Genomic DNA, 20,477 nt, shown 5'->3' on the forward strand with positions numbered 1-20,477 from the left:
ACAAATTTATTTACAAATTCAGAAAACCATGAACATGAAATTCTCAACCTTTGTGGGTAACTTTGTTATAGTTAACAGAAATTTGGCAAAAATTACTTATTTTACCTTCTAAAATCTAAAACAAACGACCTCTCCTTACATATAAATAAAATAATCTTATGTAAAATTGAAAAAATGGTTTGAGTTGTTCTTTTTTGCGTGACGCGGCTGGATTATTCAAAATCACACTTTAAAGGCCCTAAATACGTACCATTTAAAAAAAATGTTTTGCCCGGAAGAGTCAAATGTGGTGGTACGGAAGAGGAAATTGTGGTGGCTCATGGCTGCCGGAAGAGAAAAAAGCTAATATGTGGCCCGGAAGAGGAAATTATAGTGGTGGCTCATGGCCGCCTGCCTTCCCCCGCTGGTACAACCATATGCAGTAAAAATATAAACAAACAAATTGTAAACATAGCAGACGAAAATCTTACGGATTACATATTTCTCAGTAGGTATCACTACTAAATCAAAGAATTATTCTAATAGACAATATTGAATTCGTTCGTCACTAAATTTCCATGTATGGGACACTGTACTAGGAGCACTTTTTAAAAAGTACATCATTAAAACAGAAAAATCTGCGACAAATTTAAATTTACAGTTACAAAGTAAAAATGGCGACCATCGAAGCGCAATCATTAACCACTAAATTTGCTAATAGAAAAGCCTGGTAATAAGAATAATAAAAATAATAATGATTATAATGATAATAATAATTATAACTGTAGCGAACCTGGGACCAGCTGTTTACTTGTTTATCTACTGTAATCTATGATTTTAGTTTTGTAACCTGTCCTGTCATACCAGTCTATCTATAACCATGTTATCCATAAATTAGTTGAATACAAACCTTTGTTCAGTACGGACAGATTTAGCCTGGGTAGGCTGTTAGTTAGATTTAGTGACTGTTAAGCTGATATGACAGTCAGGGTTGACTGATGAATAAGAATTTGAGGCAGTTTAGCAATAACAATAACAATAACAATAACAATAACAATAACAATAACAATAACAATAACAATGACAAAAAAAATAACGATAACAATAAAAATAACAAAAACAATAACAATAACAAAAACAATAACAATAACAATAACAATAACAATAACAATAACAATAACAATAACAATAACAATAACAATAACAATAACAATAAAAATAACAATAACAATAACAATAAAAATAGCAATAACTATAACAATAACAATAACAATAACAATAACAATAACAATAACAATAATACTAAAAATAAAAATAATATGATTTGGATATCTGTAACTTAATAACCCCAAGATCTGGATATCGTAGCTAATTAAACCCAAGATCTGGATATCTGTAACGTCATAAACCCAAAATTTAATAGGGGTCCTATAAAAGAAATATTAGGAGGGGGTCCTATAGAAGCAATATCAGGAGGGTGTTAAATAATAAATTAATAATTTATTTATTCCATATGTTCTCTCTTAAAAATCACAACTGATGAATATTTCTGATGTGTCGGTCCAAAACCTGTTTTCTACCGAACACTTTTCCGCAAATATTACAAGAAGCCTGCTCTGTAATCCCGGAGTGCACGTAACGAACATGTCTGAGCGCGTTGTATGTTGTGCTACTCACGCGTCCACACAGCCTGCAGGTCAACTCATCTTCAGCCAGGTATTCTAGTAAACAAACAAACAAGAATTACAAACAAAGGACAGATAAATATATTTTTGTAAAGGGGTGTCCTATTTGTCCACCTTCTTGTACAAGAATAATCCCAAAATTCCCCTGTCCAGGCATATCCAAACATGCCTTATTTCCATTTATTAAATAAGATTAAAATTGTTTAAATATTAGCAAAATTCTACAGATCCTGGGGACATTAGTTTCAAAACTAACACTTGGCCCATTTCTAACAGTCTAACACCGAGTGTTAGAAATGCGCACAAATTGAAAAACTGGGCTTTCGGGATCCCGGCCCATATCCAGAGTAAAAGTCGATAATAAAAACTATAACCAACATTTTATTAAACATGACGAGGACAACAATTCACAATTTTATACTTTTTTAAAATCAAAAATATAAAAGGAGTTCTTTTTATATTAAAAATCTTGACCGTTTTCAAGACAATATTAGGTTTTACATTTTCGAACATATCCTGACTTTGAAACATTGTCGCGTTTTCGAACAAAATCCACTTTCCCGTTTTTGAGTATAATCCACAATTCAAAACAAAACTCACTTTCATAACTTACAAAATAAATCACTGAAAACAAAAATTATCTTATGAATTATTTCAAAAATCTGTGTTTCCACATTTAATCTGTTAAATTAGAGAATATATGGATGATTTATTTTCAAGCATTTTAAACAAACAGTTTCCCGCATTTCTAGTTAAATCTATATTGTAAGAACAAATGATATTAATATTTTGATTTCTGAATGCTGTCATGATTTTTAAAATGAAATCAAGAATCATCAAAAACTAATTCTCACACCTTGTTATTATTTTAAAATTGACATTTATTGTTTCAATATTATAGTGTTAGTCATTTTTATAAATATGGTGTAATTTTGTTCTACTCGTAATGGATTTGAAGATACTCTTCAGTTCAAATTATCACAATACACTGTTCTAAGGGGTATCTGCAACTGCAAGTAATAATACTTTAAATATGCGACTTAAACTTTAGTAATGCCAAATGATTTAAAACTTTAAAAAAAACTTCTATTTATTGTTCTGTGGACAAAACAAGAGTAGCCATCATTTACTATGGCTGTTATATTTTTGAACCTGATTTAAATAAACTGTCATTTAAGTTGATTTATTTATTTATTACAAAAAGTTGAGCATATTTCTCCATTAGGACGAAAAGCTAAAATCAGCATGTACACTTCTCATATGTTCTCTATAGTTGGCTTGCCGCGTAAAATTCTTTAAGCAGACACCGCACTGTACATTCTCAGAGTAGTGAAGATGTACATAGCGGATATGTCGTCTTGTATTGTGTGCCATTCTACTCCTGTAAGGACACACGGTGCATCTAAAAAAATAAGGAATAATTGAGAATTTAACTTTAAAAAAGACACAAGACAGCCTTTTGGTCAAAATTAAAAAAATAAGCAATCAGAAAATTGTTAAATTAATAAATTAGACAATTGTTTAAAATTACACCTGTATTCTTTTCCTTCTCCGGTCTGAATCTCTTCGATGTATGAATCCACTAATTCATTAGGAGGGGGTCCTATAGAAGCAATATTAGGAGCGGGTCCTGTAGAAGCAATATTAGGAGGGGTCCTATAGAAGCAATATTAGGAGGGGGTCCTATAGAAGTAATTTATTAGGAGGGGGTCCTATAGAAGCAATATTAGGAGGGGTCCTATAGAAGCAATATTAGGAAGGAGTCCTATAGAAGCAATTTTAGGAGCGGGTCCTATAGAAGCAATGTTAGGAGGGGTCCTGTAGAATCAATATTAGGAGGGGGTCCTGTAGAAGCAATATTAGCAGGGGGTCCTGTAGAAGCAATATTAGGAGGGGGTCCTGTAGAAGCAATATTAGGAGCGGGTCCTGTAGAAGCAATATTAGGAAGGGTCCAATAGAAGCAATAATAGGAGGGGGTCCTATAGAAGCATTATTAGGAGGGGGTCCTGTAGAAGCAATATTAGGAGGTGTCCTATAGAAGCAATATTAGGAGGGGTCCTATAGAAGCAATATTAGGAGCGGGTCCTATAGAAGCAATAATAGGAGGGGTCCTATAGAATCAATATTGGGAGGGGTCCTGTAGAATCAATATTAGGGGGGGGGGTCCTGTAGAATCAATATTAGGAGGGGTTCCTGTAGAAGCAATATTAGGAGGGAGCCTGTAGAATCAATATTAGGAGGGGGTCCTGTAGAAGCAATATTAGAAGGGGTCCCGCAGAATCAATATTAGGAGGGGGTCCTATATAGAAGAAATATTAGGAGGGGGTCCTATATAGAAGCAATATTAGGAGGGGGTCCTATAGAAGCAATATCAGGAGGGGGTCCTATATAGAAGCAATATTAGGAGGAGGTCCTTTAGAGGCAATAATAGGAGAGGTTCCTATAAAAGCAATATTAGGAGGAGGTCCTATAGAAGCAAATTTAAGAGTGGATCCCATAGAAACAATATTGGGAGGGGGTCCTATAAAAGCAATATTAGGAGGAAGTCGTTTAGAAGCAATATTAGGAAAGGGTCCTATAAAAGTAATATTAATAGGGGTCCTATAAAAGAAATATTAGGAGGGGGTCCTATAGAAGCAAATTTAAGAGCAGATCCGATAGAAGCAATATTAGGAGAAAGTCCAATAGAACCAATATTTGGAGGGGGTCCTATAAAAGCAATATTAGGAGGAGGTCGTTTAGAAGCAATATTAGGAGGGGGACCTATGAAAGCAATATTAATAGGGGTCCTATGGAAGCAATATTAGGAGGGGGTCCTTCAGAAGCAATTAAAAGAGGGGGTACTATAAAAGCATTATTAGGAGAGGGTCCTATATAGAAGAAATATTAGGAGGAGGTCATTTAAAAGCAATAATAGGAGGGGGTCCTATAAAAGCAATATTAGGAGAAGGTCGTTTAAAAGCAATATTAGGAGGGGGTCCTAAAGAAGCAATATTAGATAGGGGTTATATAAAAGCAATATTAGGAGGGGGTCCTAAAGAAGCAATAATAGGAAGGGTTCTATAAAAGCAATATTAGGAAGGGGTCCTAAAGAAGCAATATTAGGAAGGGTTCTATAATAGCAATATTAGGAAGGGGTTCTATAAAAGCAATATGAGAAAGGGGTTCTATAAAAGCAATATGAGGAAGGGGTTCTATAAAAGCAATATGAGGAAGGGGTTCTATAAAAGCAATATGAGGAAGGGGTTCTTTAAAAGCAATATGAGAAAGGGGTCCTATGAAAGCAATATGAGGAGGGGTCATACTTTGAGGGGATGGGAAAATACATTACAGGGACGGTGTAAATGTTGAGGGGCTTGGATAGATGGATGAAATATTTTCAAATGAGAGAATTAAAAAAAATATTCATTACTGTGGTGTCTTTTACTCCAGCTGCGACCTGCTTATACTTTAAAATAACCTTATTTAAGATTTGGACAAAATATTCCTGATTATACATAAGTCGTCTTTATAACACTTCTCCCTATTCTAACGATTTGTAAGAATTTATCAATTTGATTCAGCTTATAATAACTTTTATTCTAACTGATTGATATATAAATTATAAATTATAAAGAGATATATCAGCCTTTAATTCTAGGAATTAAAAATCTAGGTCCAGACTTCAAGACTAAGATAGCCCAGCAAATGCTATCTATGATTTGTCTGATTTTTTATATCTACAGGGTTACCCACTAAGGATGCGACTTTGTGGGTAACCCTGTAGATATAGTCGAGTAGGTAGGGTTATAGGGCCAGGTAACATAGTTTCCAGGCGGAGCTGGGTTTCCAAGCAAGTACTTTATAAAACATGTTAAAAATATCAAATAATTTATTTTAGTCCTAATTATAAAATATTAAACATCTTTGTTAATATTTGGATGGATTTTTTCAGTTTCACATTTTCTGGGTGAATATTTGTTATTTCCAAAATTGTGGATGAAGGGCGCTGTCCCTGTGATCCCTGTATATATGGTTCGACATAGCTTTGTAGGTCGACTTACTAAATACATAACCTTTTACAAAATCAATTCTAAGTTACCTACAAAATTCTCTAATAAGCTAATTTTCATAACCATATAAAACTTATAAATTCTAAATTTTGTTTCAGATGACTCTAAACGAGAGTTGATATCGATTCAAAATTAAAATATCTTGCCTAGATATATGTCTCTTTTAAATCTTTTCGAAATCCATAAATGCCAACAGAAAAAACGCGCATTTTTTAATTTTACAGTGTTCAAAGAAAAAATTGCAACTTGAAAAGCCTGGTTTCTATATTTTATCCTCTAATCTGATAAAAATTGCAACTTGAAAAGCCTGGTTTCTATATTTTATCCTCTAATCTGATAAAAAAGGTTTGTATGCCTGACGGAGTTACAAATATAGCAGCTGTATCTATTCTGCATCTCGTGTATGTGCGCCGCTTCCACGTGGAGCAGAATGTTCATCCGGTTCTTATTCTCTTTACCGCAGTGTAAACAAGACCATAACTAATATATAATCAATTCTTCACTCAGCAAGAAAACCCCCCAAAAATATTATTTGTAACGTTTAATTCACATTTCACTGTGTATGAATGTGAAATTCTCTAAATAAAAAAAGATTGTGGAGTTTTTATCAATTTTAATCTTATATGATCTTCCATAGGGTTTAAGCATCGGTAAAACCCCTGGATTAAAAAATATTTGTTGTGCCCAAAAATTATTTTAATCTTGAATCTTCAGAATTGAATATATTCCTACCTTGCCTAGCCCCCTGTCTTCTCGAATTTTAACGTGGCCATTAGTTAAACCTTCCAGTATCTCTAAACACGTGAAAAACACGAGATTTGAGAGAAAATACAAAAGTAAGATTTTAGTTAATTGGAAAACTAGGACTAGAGATAACTAACATTGATGCAGATTTTTTTTTAAATAGTGGGGGACGGAGATAAAAACAGAAAAAAACTAAAAAATGCATCGAGTGCAAATTAAATATTGACAGAGAATCTTTCAAATCTTTGATTACTGTGAGTTGTCAAAAAAACTGCTGTGTTTACTGTGCATGTTTTTACCTCAATATTAGTCGGTGGGGGGGGGGGGGGGGGACAGATTTTTTCCGGGATATACAGGGTTACCCACAAAGGATGAGACTTCAGAGACGCCTGTACAGAACTTATATTTTTGAATCCCAGCAACTGTACGTAAGCTTGTTATAATTTCTGCCTAATTATTAATTAAGCTATAAAATGGTTATGTTCAAGACAGAAGACTTGATTTGACTGAACAATCGTCAGATTTAACAAGTTATGTCGTCTTTAAATTCTCATCCTTTGTGGATAACCCTTTACCAATAGAAAATGAAAATGGGAACAGCATATGAATAAGTAAGAAAATTTGATTTATAAATGTTTGCGTAGAAAGAATAAATGATGCACATGTAGAAGACCAAATAAAAAATGTAAACATTATATTTATCTTTATTGTTAGAGCTAATTACAAGAAAACAGTTTAATTCTAAACTGATGAACTATGGTATAATTCATTAAAAATTATGATCTTTGGACGGATATGATAATCTGAACTTATCACTAATTTCAACATCGGAACAGAACTGATTTTTTTTCGAAGTCCAGTTAAAACCGTCCTACTGGATGAGAGAGACAGTACGAAGTTTTAGAATGATGCTTCGATGTTTACAGTACTGTTATCTTTATTTGGAGATAGCACTTGGTTATTATTTGGTTATATGTTGATTTTTGGATGCTATGCCAGAGAGAATGTTGAAATGTATATTGGAATCAAACTTTTGACTTTGAAGAGAAAACAATGAGTTTTTATTATCTAATTTCTTAAAGAAAAGAATATCACTACAGTTACACAAGTGTAACATCCATTGGCTGATTTTTAGCCATTACTTCTCTATGAACCCTGTATACATGCTTCCACACTGCTTTAAATGTTCCTTTTCTAAATCAACGACTTAATTAATTTTCTGTTTAATCCCGAATATTTTTTAAAAAAATTTCCCTTTTCAGCCATATAATAAAGCTCTTCGCTCATATATATATATATGTCAGCTATAGCTGGCCAAACGGGAGGACCAAATTGACTGGAATTTTTTGAGGGAACCCCGGAGGTAATATAATCAAAAAAATATCGAGTTTTTTCTTCAAAAAACAATTTATTTTTTTCAAAAATCGACTTATTTCTTCAAAAATCGACTTTTTTTTTCAAAATTAAAGTTTTTTAAATTCCACGGGCAACGCCGGGCACTTCGGCTAGTATTAAATATTGTTGATAGATTAACATACTAATCTTAAAGCATTTTGATTTGATCTTAAGTCATTTCCTGATCATGCAAACATGGCAGGCATATCTTGAAGGATCCTCGTCTGTATGCAAAACCTCTGCATGATTTTGAATATTTGTCCTACAAATATATAATTCTATCAGACAGAAACACAAACTTAATTCAGGTTATTGTAAAACCCAGTTTCAAAAACTTGGTTGGATATTGGGAGAAGGCAGTTTTGTAGATATCAATATTTTTGGTGGGAGATGATATTTTATTTACTTTCTTACATTATTCTTTTCTATCTCTTCAATCAAAATCTACACAAATGTGAAGACCCCAAACGGGAAACTTATTGGTTTCGAAGAGCAAAAAGTACTAGCAAGAGAAGTTTTACAACCAATTCATAGAATTACCTGACACTATTATTTTGTCACAACGCGACGTGTCGTAAACTTTTTGGACTCAAGAAGTTTCTTTGTATCTCGTATATCCAGCCCTTTTTTAGATTAAATGTAACTTAAAACCGCTTAAACCTTTTCTATAGAGAAAATGTCTGTCCAAAAACTTTATAGCAGTGCGAACCAACATAATAACGTTATTAATAGTTTAAGTTAATTTTAAGCTAATGCTATGAACCGACTTAGCCCAAGATTCGAATATAATTTTTTTAACTTAAAACTTTTATTTTTCCTGCTTTGAATAAATTTATTTTCTACCTGTTTTTTGATCGTTTACCACAGCTTACACAAATCCAAACTTTTCCTTCCACCTCATCTACTGTTGAAGCTATCAGGGGCAAGGTTAGTTTCTCAAATATCTCTAAACCAAGAGCAAATATGTCATTTTGTAATAAAAAACGTGAAAAATAACCTCACTGGGAAACTGCTTTTTTTTGTTACTTTACTTTGTATAAATTGTATTTTAATTTCTAAATATTAGAAAAAATTATTAACTTTAATTTCACTCCTAGGCACTTGACATGCAGAAGTGATGGAAAACTAAGTGCTGATTTGTAAATATTTGTGAGCTGTCAAAGTAAACCATGGAGCTGTTTTATTTAAAGGCTAAAAGCTATCTGGCTGAGACTTTTATCTTACTTAGAGTCAGGGTATGAAAACTTTCAAACCACAGGTGTGCGGCAACTACAGAAATAAATTCAAACTTAAAAATTCTAACGACCTAGTCTAAAAGCATGAAATCTACCAAAATTACTCTTAATAAATTCAAGCTTTCAAATCCTATCGACCTAGTCTAAAAGCACTAAATCTATTAAAAATAGCGGTAAATCAATCTTACATATAATGGAAATCAACCTTAATAGAGTTTCAGCATTTTGAGATAAAAATTTAAAAGAAATTTGACCTAATTTAGAACTATTATCAACAATACTTAGAATATAACTAACCACCGTAAAAATATAACTAATCACAAGTGTATATTATTCGCTTTTTTACTTCGCAAGAAAATAAACAAAACAGTTTCTTGTATTTTTTTATCAAGATTATTTTCACTACAATTTAAGATTTTAACAATATGATGATATATGCATTGTCTGTAATATTAAAAAGTAAAACTTTAATTCATCTGTTAAAACTAGAGATGCAGCGTAAACGCATGAGTAACTTCATTTATTTCGTTAAAAGTTTAAAACTGCAGCAAGTCACGAAATCTTTCCTAGGTATGAATTTTTTAAAAAAATTTTTTTTTTTATATTTCAACGAATATAGTATCTAGAACTGTAGGAATTCTTTGTAGTAACATACATTCCCCATATAAGGGCGACTTCCCAAGTATCAATTTCCCAAGTGGCAACTTCCCAAATATTCAATTTCCCAAGGGTTAGGTCCTCTGAGGCGCCGCTGGCTGCAATATGGGGCCGAGCGCTGCGGCTAGGATGGGCTAGGGGATCGAGCGCCGTGGCTAGAACATGCTGGGGGCCGAGCGCTGCAGCTAGGACAGACTTGCGAAGTTTGCGCTTGGGAAATTACACATTTGGTAAGTTGCCACTTGGAAAAATACTCTTGGGAAGTTACCGCTTGGGAAATGCCTTTGGGAAAGAACCTAACATCTAACCTTATTTATAAAGATCTAGATATACGAGATGTGATCAATGATTCATTTGTAAGGATTTCTAGCTAGACATAGCTGATTAAACCCGAGATCTGGATATCTTTAGCTGATTAAACCCAAGATCAGAATATCTGTAGCTGATTAAACCCAAGTCAGTATATCTGTAGCTGATTAAACACAAGATTTGGATATCTGTAACTTAATAACCCCAAGATCTGGATATCGTAGCTAATTAAACCCAAGATCTGGATATCTGTAACGTCATAAACCCAAAATCTGGATATCTGTAACTTAATAACCCCAAGATCTGGATATCGTAGCTAATTAAACCCAAGATCTGGATATCTGTAACTTAATAAACCCAAAATCTAGATATATGTAGCTAAATAACTCAAGATTTATGGCTGTGTAGAGTTATGATCTGGATATCAGGAAAGAGATTTTAAATCCCTCCTAGTTGGAGTAAGTCTGCAAATTCTGGAAATTCACGTAGCTGTGTAGACTCTAATATCAGGATATATGCAGCTGTGTAGACTCTTGTCAGGATATATGTAACTGTGTAGACTCTAACATCTGGATATATGTAGCTTTGTAGACTCTAAGATATGAATATATGTAGCTTAGAAAACTCTAATATCTGGATATATGTAGATGTGTAGACTCTAAGATCTGGATATGTAGGGTTGAATTCGATGCTCCTTATAGCAGTGCTTGGATAGTGCCTTGTAGGTGCCTTTCCTGGAGCAACAATTTATTGTCGAAATTATAGCAAAAATCTTTCATCAAAATACTTCGATAAGCTTGCATAATCTGTAGATCTACTTTTAAATGCCAAAATAAAGCAGATTTTGCATGAGTATCTTCTTGAACCCCCCCCGTGTTATTTGTTAGTATCTAAGTTGTTGTGCCTAATAAAGCAGATTTTGCACGAGTATCTGCTTGAATCTTCCTCAACGTGGTAAACCTCGGCATGACACTGAATATTGGGCCTAAACCGAAAAGAAAAATTACAAAAAAATATTAAATTAAATTATTTTGAATTTGGCAAAAGTTAGGATTCTGACCTTTTCTTTGATGATTTACCGCATTCGACGCATACCCATATCTTTCCTTGTTGAGGGTCGACCCGGGGCGTAACTAGCGCGCTGGTCACAGATTCAAATATATCTGGGTATTAAGATTCAGTTAGTTTATTTTACAGCCAAAATACTGAGGACTGTCATTTCAATACATGTTTTACGGCTTCGGGAATAAAAAGTTGATCAGGGATAATTTATCTTTATTTTTAATTTAATTGTCTAATTATTTATTTCTGTAGAACAGGCCCGTGTTCAATGTTACAGTGTGTTCTCAGTAGCTTCCTCGAAGGTATAGTTTTCTCACAAATAGAACAGGTTTGAGGATCATCATCGTGTAGTCGGTAGATATGAGTCTTGATCGCGTGCCTGGACCTGAACACCTTGCTGCACTTCGGGCATCTGTAGCTCGCGTTCAGGTGGTTTCTCTCAATATGGTTCGTCAGGTTGGTTAGGGACGGGTTCTTGTACTGACAGACGATACACACCCAGGAGACTGCACCCGACTCGTCCCGGTCCTTCGCAGACATCGTAGAGATCATATCGTCCAGCTCTGTAAATATAGGAGTCGTCACTCGTCAGCTAACTAACATATCCACACAAGACGATACGGTTAAATTAATTACCATAAAACAGAGGCTGTCATTTCCGGCTGCAGGACGGATAATATTGAGGAAAAGGGAGAAAAATTTTATCTTACAAATAACTCACTACATTATCACGCTTACGAACAAAATATTTATTCATTTAAAACATATATTTGATTTCAGATTTTATAGTTTTGTAACACATCTTGAGTACACCAGGAATTGTTTACTAACAATGGGATTCAATACAAGGTTCCAAACTTCTCCGAGTATAGTTTACAACACCAGGCTTTTGTGAGTGAGTCCAGAAGGACAGGATGGCATGGCGACACCTTGAGCATTTAGCGTTTATTTCTTGAATTTATGTTTATCTCTGTGCACGGTCATTATGTGCTGACGAAGAGATTCCCGTGTTTTCCTGAAAATTATCCGTCCAAATACACTTCAACAACAAGAGTAGTGTAGGAAAACAGGAAAACAGGAGAAATTTTTTTTAATAGGATTTAGAAAAATAAAACTGTGCAAGAGTAGATAAAAAAACGACGAGCCCAAATTTGTGAATTATATCCTAGAGAAAGAGAACTGAGAGATGATCATCTTTTTTTTAGAATTTAAACCATGAGAGAAAGCTTGCACAAAGTTAAAACAAGGATGGAAGATAAAAAACGCTGTAGTTATGTCAGTTTTAGAGTAAATAATGAAAGAAAGAGATGAACGGAGTATATGAGGAATGGTAGAGTAGAAAGGAGTATATGAGAAAAGGACAAGAGTAGAAAGGAAAAAGGAGTATATGAGGAAAGAAAGAGAAAAACGGAGTATATGAGGTAAGGAAGAGAAGAACGGAGTATATGAGGAAAGGAAGAGTAGAACGGAGTATATGAGGAAAGGACAAGAGTAGAAAGGAGAGTATGAGGAAAGGACAAGAGTAGAAAGGAGTGTATGAGGAAAGAACAAGAATAGAAAGGAGTGTATGAGGAAAGGAAGAGAAGAACGGAGTATATGAGGAAAGGAAGAGTAGAACAGAGAATATGAGGAAAGGAAGAGTAGAACGGAGTATATGTGGAAAGGAGAGCAGAACGGAGAATATGAAGAAAGGAAGAGAAGAACGGAGTATATGAGGTAGGGAAGAGTAGAAAAGACTGTATGAAGAAAGTAAGAGTAGAAAGTTTTGGAAAGGAAGAGTAGAAAGGAGTGTATGAGGAAAGGACAAGAGTAGAAAGGAGTGTAGAGGAAAGGACATAAGTAGAAAGGAGTGTACAGGAAAGGAAGAGTAGAAAGGAGTATATGAGGAAAGGACAAGAGTAGGAAGGAGTGTGTGAGGAAAGGACAAAAGTAGAAAGGAGTGTAGTGGAAAGGACAAGTAGAACGGAGAATATGAAGAAAGGACAAGTAGAACGGAGTGTATTAGGAAAGGAAAATTAGAACAGAGTGTAGAGGAGAGTAAGAGTAGAAAGGGGTGCATGTGGGAAGGAAGTGTAGAGGAGTGTATGAGGAAAGGAAAGGTAGAAAGGAAGTGTAGAGGAGTGTATGAGGAAAGGAAGTGTAGAGGAGTGTATGAGGAAGGGAAAGGTAGAAAGGAAGTGTAGAGGAGTGTATGAGGAAAGGAAAGGTAGAAAGGAAGTGTAGAGGAGTGTATGAGGAAAGGAAAGGTAGAAAGGAAGTGTAGAGGAGTGTATGAGGAAAGTAAGAGTAGAAAGTGGTGCATGAGGAAAGGAAGTGTAGAGGAGTGTATAAGGAAAGGAAAGGTAGAAAGCAAGTGTAGAGGAGTGTATGAGGAAAGGAAGTGTAGAGGAGTGTATGAGGAAGGGAAAGGAAGTGTAGAGGAGTGTATGAGGAAAGGAAAGGTAGAAAGGAAGTGTAGAGGAGTGTATGAGGAACGGAAAGGTAGAAAGGAAGTGTAGAGGAGTGTATGAGGAAAGGAAGTGTAGAGGAGTGTATGAGGAAGGGAAAGATAGAAAGGAAAAGTAGGAGTGTATGAGGAACGGAAAGGTATAAAGGAAGTGTAGAGGAGTGTATGAGGAAAGGAAAGGTAGAAAGGAAGTGTAGAGGAGTGTATGAGGAAGATTTCCTTGTTTTAGAACAGTGAGGACACTGGTGAGTGAATCCTGGAATGTGTGTCTCAACATGATTCCTGGTCACAATTCAGTTACAAATCAAGTAAATTTTGTAAAAAAAAAAAAGAAAGATTGTTTCATAATAAATGTTTTTTCTTGGGAGAGAGGGTTCGGGGTTTAAAATGGTTTTTTTTAAATTTAAGTTTCACAGTCCGGAAAATCACTGAACGATAATTTGGAGGAAACCCCTTAATCTAATTCTGAACTGTTCCTGATATTAGCCGAGTGTCTGCCAGCCTTGTGACAGAATAAACAAACAAATTCAGCAATCCCATCCAAACCAAGTCTAACAACCAAACCAAACTTAGAGAAACTGTCAACCAATATGACATATTGAAGGTCCAACATTGATTGAATTATAACAGAGGATGCTATGCCATGTAATATTCTACAACCATGGTTTATTTAGAAAGCCACACGTGGATCGATTACTACGGCAAAGACGAAAAAAGTTGGAGATTGCATCTTTTCTAGGAAAGAAATAAACACAATCTATTTTATTCGTTCATCAAAAATCGGGTAAAACTCACGTCTTTATAAAAGTACTGAAAAGTTCATCAACATTTTGCTCAAGCTCTTCTATCAATATAAAAAAAAATTCTTCTAAATTTTCGAATATCAGAAAAACTTCATTGAACTTCTAACCTAATAAGTAAATAACAAGCCTACAAAGTGTCTGCACAATTTTTTAAAAGCTGATTCCTCCGTAATGTTACGTTTGAAAGATCTAAAACCGACCCTTAAAGATATTTTTTATATTCAATTTGAGAACTAAAATTATAAAATTTGTCGGATTTAATTTCAAAATTTGAATCTTAAAGAAAGAAAATTGTGTATTTGATGTTTATTGAAAGTAAGGTTTGACCTAGTTATCATATTCTGGTTTACTAGAGAATCCAAATCTAAACAATGACAAGGGTTAAACAATTTTAGATCTTACTCCGGTACCATCATTTATACTGGTCAGCATAATTTAGAGGATTTTTTTACTTTAGTAAAGATTTCAAAACATACTCCCAAGCAGTGCTTCGGATTCATTAATTTTGATGCGTATCCGGATCCGGATCCTGTATCCGCATTGGAAAAAATGGATCCGGATCCGAATCATTAACATTTTAAAGATTTTCTGAATTTAAAAAAAGCAGAATTGTCAAATTATCTCTCTTCTTTCTTTGCCTCCTACCATTTTATTTTAAATAAATTATAAAAAAGAGTTCAGGAAATTGTTATAATCTCTCTTTTTTCATCAGTTCAGATTTTTTGGGGTTTAAGGGTAAAATTTTCCTTTTGCAATTTTTGGTTAACATTTAAGATCCACATATTTTTGTGGATCCGGATCCAGAAAGCCAAAATCTTGCAGATCCCACGAATCTGGATCCTAAGCACTGCCACCAAGTCTGATATTTAGGTGCACCACTAACCATCAAAATCTCGACTTCCGGCGCAAATTACGTAATTTTTTTAATCGCAAAGAATTTAGGTATCACCTTAAATCGACCAAAATATTTTTTCTGAATTAAATATTTTCCTGTTTTGATATTAAAAGCCCTGGTTTTATTACCTAACCTTAAATAGTTTTACACACCTCAAGCCTCATCAATTTTGTGGATCGCTAGATATTTTCTTATACTTCTCTTCATTTCTCCTTCCCCATGGGCAATACAAATTAATATTAATTAACATATATAAATCTTATATTTCACGATGAAGGGTTATTATGATAAGAACTAATATGAACTTCCATAGATCTGATATTTTTATACGGTTTCCCGCAGATATAACAATTCACCTCCTGTCCGACAAAATGAGTTTTCACATGATTCTTCATATGATCTTTTCTTTTCATCACTTTTTGGCATTCAGTACACCGGTAGCAGACAGTATCATCAGCAGTGGCTATTTTCTCAATCAAGTGTTCAATGTTGTCTGCAAGGCGACCTGCAGATACAGAGAAAGGTTTTATTTTTTTCCGTTCACAGGATGAATGAAATGAATAAAATCTTGGAAAAATCTGTTTTGGCATTGAAAAGAGATTATAGATTAAAATTTTGTATCACAAGGTGCGCTGTCATGTATACAGTTCTGACAATTCAAGAAAGGGTTATCTTTGGTTCAAAACAGGTTTCAAGCTTTACTATTTTGGTGAGTTCAACTTTGTTAACTGTTGCAGCTATTGCGTCCTTGCCATGACTTCGTCCTATATGTGTCTTCAACGTCCTTCTAGTTTTGCACAACTGGTTGCAAAGAGGACAGGATACAAAACTGTCCAAATGGGTTTCAATATGATGACGCATTTTAGTTTTATCCTTGTATTTTCGATTGCAAACATCACAACACCATAACATCCCTTCTCCGTTAGCTCCCATTAGTCTGCTCATCTTCTCTTGGATCTGCTCGTCCAGATCAATGTTCAAGTCTGAAATCAGGGTTCAGTAATCTCCAGGCTAGCTCATCCATAGGGGTTAATCGTATCATGCATTGATAACCAGATCCTTTACCCAGTGCTACACGCTAGTTTAAGATGCTTTACACCCCTGCTACTCGACCCCCTGCTACACGTGTACACGCTAGTTTAATATCCTTTAACCCCTGCTACATGCGTAACTGTACACGCTAGTTTAAGACTCTTTACCACTTGCTACACGTGTATGAGCTAGTTGAATATTCTTTACCTTCCTGCTACACGTGTACACGCTAGTTTAAGAGCATTCACTCCCTTACATGTGTACACGCTAGTTTAAGATACTTTACTCCCCTGCGTCATGTGTACACGCTAGTTTAAGACCTTTTAACCCCTGCTACACGTGTACACGCTAGTTTAAGATACTTTACCCCCTGCTCGAAGTGTACACGCTAGTTTAAGATCCTTTACCCCTGCTACACGTGTATACGCTAGTTTAAGATCCTTTACCCCCTGCTAGAAGTGTACACGCTAGTTTAAGATCCTTTACCCCTGCTACACGTGTACACGCTAGTTTAAGATCCTTTACCCCCTGCTACAAGTGTACACGCTAGTTTAAGATCCTTTACCCCTGCTACACGTTTACACGCTAGTTTAAGATCCTTCACCACCTGCTACACGCCATTTCAGAAGAAAAACTCTAATCCTAACCCCAGCAGCGCCAGTACCCAAACTTATGGTTACCAATGCATGACAATATTAGACCGTGAACAAACTGGGCTTTCATACTGGCTCTGGCGGGAGTTTAATAGTTTACATGAAGATATGAACACGAAATAATAAACAGCATTCTCTCAAATAACTCTTAACAACCAGCCTTCAATGCGATTTTATCCCCTTTTTCTCTCTCTTCCTTGATCTTATCTGATTATATGTTATTTTCAGTAATTCAGAAGCATATCCAGGATGGGGCTAATAAAGGTGACAACTATAATTTTCAGGAAGGATTCTGCCCCAAAATAGAAATGAGCCCCCCCTCCTAAAATGCCAAAAAATTAAGCCCCCCTCCAGACAAATTCCTGAAAACGCCCCTGAAACCTGTGTTTAAATTGATACCATATTTGAATGAGTGTTAGTATACTGGAGTAAGTTTATGCGTTTTAAGCTTTTATGCAAATACTAAGACCAGGAGGTTTTCATTTAACTTAGATTTTGTCATATTTTTTAAACTCTAATTTAACCGCTGTATGTAGCAAAGTTAACAGATCAATTAGTTTAGCTTTTCTACTTAATAATATTTCTTAATGTGTTTAATATGAAAATTCTCGATGCTATAAGCTTAACACGATACGTGTACTGTTAACAATAGCAAAGGTTGGAAAATTCATCAAAATTTTGTTAGGAGAATAAATCTTCAAATGCATAGGCACAGAATTATACAAATAGTCTAATTGTAAGAACAGTTTTATGAAGTTCTTAATGCTAATAGCTTTATTTTGATGAGTCCGTGGGAGCACTTTATTTTTATGATTCCTTCAAGATAAACTCTATAAAAAGGTTTTTTTTGAGTCCTGTGAGTCAATGGCAGAAAAAAAGGTTCAGGTTCAAAAGTAGCCACAGCCAGTATAAATGACAGCCCACAGTAATGACGAAAAACTTTCTTAAAATGTTTAAATTTTTCAAATTTATCGTTTAATCTACTTTTCATTTTTAAAAAAGTTTTTCAATGCAGTTTAAAGAAGAAGGACATAAAACTTCGCCAAATAGTTAAAAGTTTATTAAAAAATGTAGTCCTTATTCTTTAAATTTAAGGAAATAAAACAATATTTAGAAGTTTAAAATATTTCGGTGCAATTATTGAGTAATTTTACATTGTTTTAATGTTTAATTCTTTTTTTACTTTTTTATTTAGATCAAGAATAACAATGTATAACTATTCAAAATACAGTTTAATTTTGAAGTTTGGGTTAAAAAAAAAATGAATGAATTTTGTGAAAAATTATTTCTTTTGACATAAATGTTTGAATTGTATGGATGATGTAAAAGAATCTAAGACTACATGGTTTCCTTCTGGATGAATAGGAAATAAAACAAAAAGATTTGAGAACTTTTTTCATACTTTTCTAACATTTAAGACTTTAAAACTTGTAAATTTTCAAAGAGAATTAAACAAAAATTAAAAAAAGCTGTAAAGTTATTTGAAATTTTTAATTCAAAATGGCCTACTTTAAAAAAAAGTTTTGATACTAATTAAAATTTTCAAATATTTTCCATGTGATCTGTTTAAATCCATATTGAGAACCCTGGCAGATGAAAGATGTCTCCTACCTTTATTTCCGTCCGCGCTTGGTGTTCCCGTCATAGTTGAATCCATCATTGAGTCATCATATCCAGCATCTCCTTCGTATCCACCATCATAGTCCCCATAGTCCTCACCATACTCTACCAGGGGTTCTCCGCCAGCCTGGTAGGGCTCAACGGCAGCCATACTTTGTACTTCAGGTTGGACGGGTTCAGATTTCACATTAGGTATCATCTCCTGAACCTCGGGTTCATAGCTCTTTACTTTGGTATTCACAGCACTGTTAGATTGACGAGGACGCTTGGAGGGAGGAGGAGGAGCAGAATCATTCTCAGGAGGATCCCGGCTCCTGTGTTTAGGTTGAGGGGAGGATTTAGTGTTGGACTGGGTTAAACCTTTGACTTTAAGTTCCTCTGCGACGGCGAGGAATGAGTTTAAATCTTCTTGTGCTACATTCACCTCACCCTGGAAAAAGTATTTTTTAAAGGGAGTGTTTGCTAAAAAAAGGGTATTTCTATTTAATGTATCTGCCTCACCGTTATGGCAATAGTGGCCGTTTTCACAAGAAAAACCTCGGTTTGTTATAATATATGTGGAAATTTGAACAGCGCCGACTGATTTATAATTTAATTGTAGTTCATCCTAAACCTATTTTTCACGAAAACTTTCTGCAAGAAAAATTTAACTTTCGCGTCAGCATATTAGAATATCGATTTTATGGGTTATTTCTAAAACAGGAATCTATTCCAATTTTATTTTAAGAAATAAAAGGGTGGGGGGGGACTACCTGATACATGAAGTTTAGTACAGCCTGGAGTTCGGAAAATTTGACTCCCTTCAAGTATAGGAGTGGATGCTGATGTTGATTCCTCTTCAGAATAGATCTAAAAAATACAATTTTAAAAATCAAATGCAAATTATAAAAACAAAGTTACAAAATTCAAATCTATGTAAACATGATTTTGACAAATTTTTATAGTGAGTCCAGACTATAGACTATATATACAAATCATCTGTTCGTAACTGTTGAAATTTTAATATCAAGATATAAAAAAATAAAGTATCAAAATTCTAAATCTTGTTAGGTTTAAAAAAATCGAAAGATTTTTTATCAATGTTCTGGAAATATTATAGAAATTGAGCGTTAAATGAAAAAAATACATTTAAAGAAAATCAATTTCAAAAATAATAAAAACAAACAGTTTCACAATTCAAATCTATGTAACCCGTAAAGTAAACATGACATGGACAATTTTTTCTAGTGTCATAGTTCAGACTATAGACTATATATACAAATCATCTGTTCGTAACAATTAAAATTTTAATGTCAAGATATAAAATAAAGTATCAAACTTAGAAATCTTGTTAGGTTAAAAAAAATAGAAAGATATTTTTCTTCAAAGTTCTGGAAATATTATAGAAATAAATTGGATGTAAAATGACAACTATTCCACTCTTTTTTAATACATTTAACCCAAAATACATACAACAAATGAAAAATATGGTTTTGAAGGGGGGGGGGGGGTAAATTTCAAGATAATATATATTTTTGATGTTTTACCTGAAGAATGGACTACAGGCGGAGAGAATAACCTTGTGAGCCTGAACCTGGTCGTCCTCACACGCCAGGGTAATATCGAAGAAATCTTTATCATCTCGAAGTTCTCGAAAGGAAATGCTAATGTTCGACTCGAAATCGTTCCAACGCAAACAAAACTTCTCACTCGAACCCATCTTTAGATTTAGATCTGTTCACGTCATGACTCACAATCTTAAAATAAAAAGGTTTTTAAAACATCAAATTGTTATTAATGCCCATGTCAATAGTCAGGGGGGTATTCAGGAATTTGTCCAAGAGGGGGGGGCTAAGCCCCCATAGGCCCCCGCCCTGAATACGCCGCTGTCAATAATTATATCAAAAACAATTATATAATGATGATGATAA

General features: G+C 34.3%; 1 protein-coding gene and 1 long non-coding RNA gene across 10 annotated transcripts; both read right to left on the minus strand.

Annotated features, from left to right (window-relative positions):
• Positions 1-1,467: 1,467 nt before the first annotated feature.
• LOC111708548 (protein tramtrack, beta isoform) lies at positions 1,468-20,333 on the minus strand. Of its 9 annotated transcripts, XM_023481962.1 has the most exons (7): positions 20,094-20,333; positions 19,320-19,416; positions 18,559-18,997; positions 14,695-14,731; positions 14,041-14,115; positions 13,784-13,846; positions 11,853-12,133 (listed from the first exon to the last, which is right to left on the minus strand). In XM_023481962.1, the coding sequence occupies exons 1-7, from the start codon at positions 20,264-20,266 to the stop codon at positions 12,064-12,066; spliced, it is 954 nt and encodes a 317-aa protein (XP_023337730.1). In that variant the 5' UTR covers positions 20,267-20,333; the 3' UTR covers positions 11,853-12,063. The 9 variants fall into 9 exon arrangements, with proteins under 9 accessions (XP_023337732.1, XP_023337729.1, XP_023337727.1 ...); XM_023481959.1 differs by lacking the exons at positions 11,853-12,133; positions 13,784-13,846; positions 14,041-14,115; positions 14,695-14,731 and adding exons at positions 5,518-5,706; positions 6,072-6,196; positions 6,449-6,510; XM_023481958.1 differs by lacking the exons at positions 11,853-12,133; positions 13,784-13,846; positions 14,041-14,115; positions 14,695-14,731 and adding exons at positions 7,147-7,654; positions 8,037-8,117; positions 8,699-8,801.
• LOC111708551 (uncharacterized) lies at positions 9,678-10,058 on the minus strand. Its single transcript, XR_002766687.1, has 2 exons — positions 10,016-10,058; positions 9,678-9,794 (listed from the first exon to the last, which is right to left on the minus strand). It is a non-coding gene; the product is annotated as an uncharacterized LOC111708551 (long non-coding RNA).
• Positions 20,334-20,477: the final 144 nt, after the last annotated feature.

This window comes from Eurytemora carolleeae, unplaced genomic scaffold (genome assembly GCF_000591075.1).
Source record: "Eurytemora carolleeae unplaced genomic scaffold, Eaff_2.0 scaffold885, whole genome shotgun sequence".
Lineage (NCBI taxonomy): Eukaryota > Metazoa > Arthropoda > Copepoda > Calanoida > Temoridae > Eurytemora > Eurytemora carolleeae.

What these genes read in the sequence shown, in the direction of transcription:
- LOC111708548 (XM_023481956.1), bottom strand. Translation starts at nt 20,266, where the DNA reads ATGGGTTCGAGTGAGAAGTTTTGTTTGCGTTGGAACGATTTCGAGTCG. An exon ending in GCCTGTAGTCCATTCTTCAG is followed by an intron (nt 19,417 to 20,093) that starts GTAAAACATCAA and finishes TGTATTTTTTAG; the next exon opens with ATCTATTCTGAAGAGGAATC. An exon ending in AAGCGCGGACGGAAATAAAG is followed by an intron (nt 16,246 to 18,558) that starts GTAGGAGACATC and finishes CCCTGATTTCAG; the next exon opens with ACTTGAACATTGATCTGGAC.